General features: G+C 54.1%; 1 protein-coding gene across 1 annotated transcript in view; it reads right to left on the reverse strand.

Moving 5' to 3' along the window:
- NRBP1 (nuclear receptor binding protein 1) overlaps positions 1 to 4,236 on the reverse strand; it is a 69,849-nt gene extending 65,613 nt beyond the window's left edge. The window contains exon 1 of the mRNA XM_019520851.1: positions 3,982 to 4,236. Coding sequence (XP_019376396.1) covers positions 3,982 to 4,221 — 240 coding nt within the window. The 5' untranslated portion in view covers positions 4,222 to 4,236. The remainder of the gene's footprint in view (positions 1 to 3,981) is intronic.
- Positions 4,237 to 4,322: the final 86 nt, after the last annotated feature.

Raw genomic sequence — 4,322 nt, forward strand, 5'->3', positions numbered from 1 at the left:
GAGCCTGCAGTGTCAGACATGCTAAGCCTGCACTTTAACAGAGCTTTTCAGTCCTGCAAGCTTGGCTGTGGCAACAACTGCAACCCCCTCTTTTTGTCAAGGCAGGGCTTTAGTGAATAAAGACCAACTTGCTCTGGCCCTCAGGCCTGTGCATGAGGCCTGATCCACTAGCTCAGTGGGAGCAAACTTTCTGGCAGGCATGCCACAAATTAAGCCCCATGCACGCCACTCCGATCCCCTTCCCCTGCCTGATCTGCTGCTCTGCACCCTGCCTTTCTGCCACCATGCTACCTGACTCCTTCCCAGTCTGCTGCGTGGCCACCCAAGCTAGCTAAACCACAGCATGCTCCAAAGCCTGCAGGTCAGCAAAAGCTGCTGAAATTGTGCGATTTTACATTCCTGTTCACAGGACTCTCCATTGCTCAGTGTAGCAGGAGCCCTGGAGGAAAGCACAGGGAAAAGAGGTGTCTGAGCACACTGCTAACAGAGCCTGCCCTGGGACCCCAGAGCTAGCGCAGGGAGCAGGCACCCCTGACAGTGAGAGTCGGCCCAGGCAATCAGCAGAGGAGAGGACGCTGAAATAAGACTGCTAAAGTTGCTAGGTAACCATGCTATTGTACTTCAGTTCATGGAACAGCCTATGACAGCTTGTGCAAATGATGTAATGCTAGTATCCTGCGTCTCACTAGCTGAACAAACTGTCATTCACTTGCCCGGGGAAAGAACGGAGAGTTCTTAGAACAATGACTTGCACCGGTCCCTTTGCTCACAGCACGGTCAGGGTGACCTGCTCCTACCTCACTACTCTTCGAACCATTCTCCCTCAAGGGGAAAAGCTCTCCACTTGGTCTCAGGCAAGGGGGAAAGAGTCTGAGGAAAATGGCAAACGAATACAGAAACTAGGGAAAAAACCCAGCAGAGAGCATACAGCAGCGTCAGACTTCTGTGCTCACCTGCAAGTCTCTTCCACCCACTCAAGGCCCCAGAGGCAGCTGACCCTGGCAGGAAAGAGGAGGGGTGGGACAGAAAGATCACAGATGCTGTGTGCGTCCCCCTGATACCCACTAAGGGCTGCGGTAACAAAGCGAGCCCAACCATGCTGCCAGCTCTGCCCAGCCAGAGGCACGTGACAATCCCGAAGAGCTTGGTTGCAAGGAAAGACAACTTCAAAGCCTGTTACTCAGGCACTCCAAGTTAGGAAACACAAGAATAAATGCTGCCTGTACAACCTTAATTTGTCCCCTGGGCAGCCGTGTCACTAAATGCACTGATGATCATGCTAGCCAGTTTCAGAGGAGCCTGCCTCATTTAGGAAGGCTATTGCTCAGGAAATGAATTAGGGCTGTGTAATGACAAAGTCTGTTTTTAATAGGATCCCAACCTCACTGTCACCAAAGCCAAGAGGCATGTAGCAAATAAAGACTTCTCTACTCAGAATAGTCAGCACAGAACAAACTGCTCTATAATAGCTCCTTGTGTGGACACCAACCTGGAATAAAAGCCACTTCTATTCCAGAATAGCTGGGGTACTCAAAGCAGGCTGGTATTGCAGAACGGAGCCAGCACAGGGAAGCAGCCCAGAATAAACCGCTGCTCAACAGCTACTGGAGTCAAGTTCACCCAGCAGGCAGCTCAAAGCAGGAGCCCACAAGTCAGGTTTGGTTAAAAGAGCTGAATGCCATCCCAGACACTGGTTCTAACAGAGCCCTGGGTGGCCCATGTGCCAAGCCTCACAGGGGCCCTCTAGCTATACGGTCGCCCACTTGAGCCCGTTGAGTGCTCAGCTACAACTGAAGCCAAAAGGAGACATGAATACCCAGCATCTCTAAAAGGACACACCGTGACAGGACAAGAAACACAAGCCTGGGAATCAGGGAGGCCCACAATTGCCCTGGCTCAGAAACTGACTCAGTGGGGCCTTTGATAGGCACTTTTCTGTTTCTTAACCTGTAAAACCGTGCACCTCATGACCTCAGCTTAGAGAGGTGCCTAACACTGCAGCATAGACATCACCCTGGGGCACCAGGCATGTGTCCAACCATGAGGCACCCACAATTAAAGGGATTTTGCAAGTTCTAGCTCTAATTTCCTTCCATCTCAGCCCCTTCCCAGGCAAAAACTTTTCCTACCCACAAGCATGTTGCAAAAGCAATTAGCACCCAGTGAACTCTATTAACAAGCACCACAGAGAAACCAAGGACTAGCTGACCTCCTGAGGTCCCTTTCAACCCTCACGTCGTAGGATTCTATGATTCTAATAATTCCACGTTCACAGGGAGCACACCAAATAAGGCAGGGACTCACGTACCAGGTACTGAACAGCTGCCTCATCCCATGTCCCAGCAGGACACGGCCACATGGAGAAGACAGCCTGCACTCATGCACTGAGGGCTGCATCAGAAAGCAACATGCAAGGAAGCAGAGATGGGGTTTCATGCAAACGCCTTCCTCCGCAGCACAGCAAGGGTATGTCTGGACCAGGACAAGAGCATGTTTTGCCTTGTGTTCACAGACACAAACTAAAATCCTAGTGAAAACAAGGCTGCTTACTGTCTCACCCTTACGAGCAGGTGGAGGTCTGTGGGAAGTCTGGGTTTACCTGGGCCTTGTAACATGTCAGAATCACAGCTGTTGGGTTTTGCAGTGGAATTTTGATGTCCCCCAAGGCAAGGCAAGGCAAGGCTAAGGGGAGGAAGGAGGAGGAAAGGACTCCATCACCAGAGACCTGTTTCTGTGGACTGCGGCAGGAAACAATGCCTGGCCTATGCAAAGCACCTGGGTAAGTCATGCCACCTAAGCAGAGATTAGCTCTGGGCCTGTTTCCCAGCACAGGACAAACAGTTATACCAGTCAAAGGGATGGGGTGGAAATATCATGTTTCAGCTGTGCCCACTTTGCTCTGTCTGCACGCTCCTATCCCACAGTAATCACAAGGTAAAGTAGGGCAGCCAACCCCAGAGTGAAAGAAGGGTAAGTGAGGGCAGCTCAACCTCAAAACCTCTAGGACAAGGAGCAGACAGGTGAAACAGTTACAACGGACGGCTTGATATGCACTCATGCACAGCATGATCCCCCCAACACAGGGGCTTTAAATCAGTGTCACTGTGAACCTAGCCACAGCGCAGTCAGTGAATGCAAGAGCCACAGCAGAGAGTAGAAAGGCAGCAGGTTCTCCATGACTGGAAGATCTAGGCCATGGGGGAGACTTACAGAAGACCAATAAAATGCTGATGTGCAGCAGTGGGGAGTAGAGCAAACTACATGGAAGCCAAGTTCACACAGACTAACCCTGCCTAGAAATCTACGTCTGGCTGTAGCACCAGCTTCCCAGCAAGCCTGCAGCAAGGCAGAGCCCTAATTACAACAGATGAGCCTGCAGCTGACAGAGCCGGATGACAGGGACACGCTCACGGTCAGACGGTCTCAGCTGTCACAGCAGCTGAGAAATGCACAGGACAGACTAGACTCCAAGCACTGAAGGGTGCGACGGGACAGGAGGACCAATGCCCACACATGCCCTCCCCCCACCCAGCACATTGGGACCAAAGTGGAGACATAGGCCCAGTAAAGAGACAGGGACGTCCCCGTTACGCAGACAGGAAAGGGCTGAGCATGGCAGAACCCAAGGCAGTCTCTTTCAAGGGGTGCATGTGCCTGTGCCGCTTCTGTGGTCACCAGCCACCCCAAGGCACAGCTCTCCCCACAGGAATCAGACCCAGTTGCTCCTCCCTGCTCTGACCCAGCACAAGCACAGGTCCACGCTACCCTGCGGAGGGCTGCACAGGGCGGGGACAGGTCCACAAAAGCGAGGACAGACGAGGCCCACCATGGAGCCAGGCACAAGGAGGGTGGGACTTGCCGCCCAGAGGGACCAGGTCACTCCCCCACGAGGTCTGAGCCCCGCTCCTGCCCCAAGGCAGAGCTGTTGGGTGCCAGGCAGGGAGCTCCGTGGTCCCCCTCCTCCTGCCCACGGGCACCCACCTCCTCACGCCTCTTTTGCCAGCGCCCACAGGGGGACTCCTCCAGGATCTCGGACTCGTCCTCACTCTCCTCCTCCTCTTCTTCCTCCGGCGGCTGCGCAGCTGGGGCTGGAGCTACGGCTGGGGCTACGGACGTTACCGGCGGGGACACTGACGCCAGCCCTGCGCCCGACGAGGACAACTCAGGCTTGGGGTCTGAGCCACTGCCAGCACCCAAGGGCTTGGGCTCACCTTCTGACATGTTTGTCTGGCTGCGTCACCTGTGGCGGGAGGGCGAGTCACAGGGTGTGGATGCACCCTAACACTCTTCCATCCCAACCCCCACCCCCAGACCTGCCCCCT

The sequence above is a fragment of the Gavialis gangeticus genome, unplaced genomic scaffold (genome assembly GCF_001723915.1).
Source record: "Gavialis gangeticus isolate Ggan-Ray unplaced genomic scaffold, GavGan_comp1, whole genome shotgun sequence".
NCBI lineage: Eukaryota > Metazoa > Chordata > Crocodylia > Gavialidae > Gavialis > Gavialis gangeticus.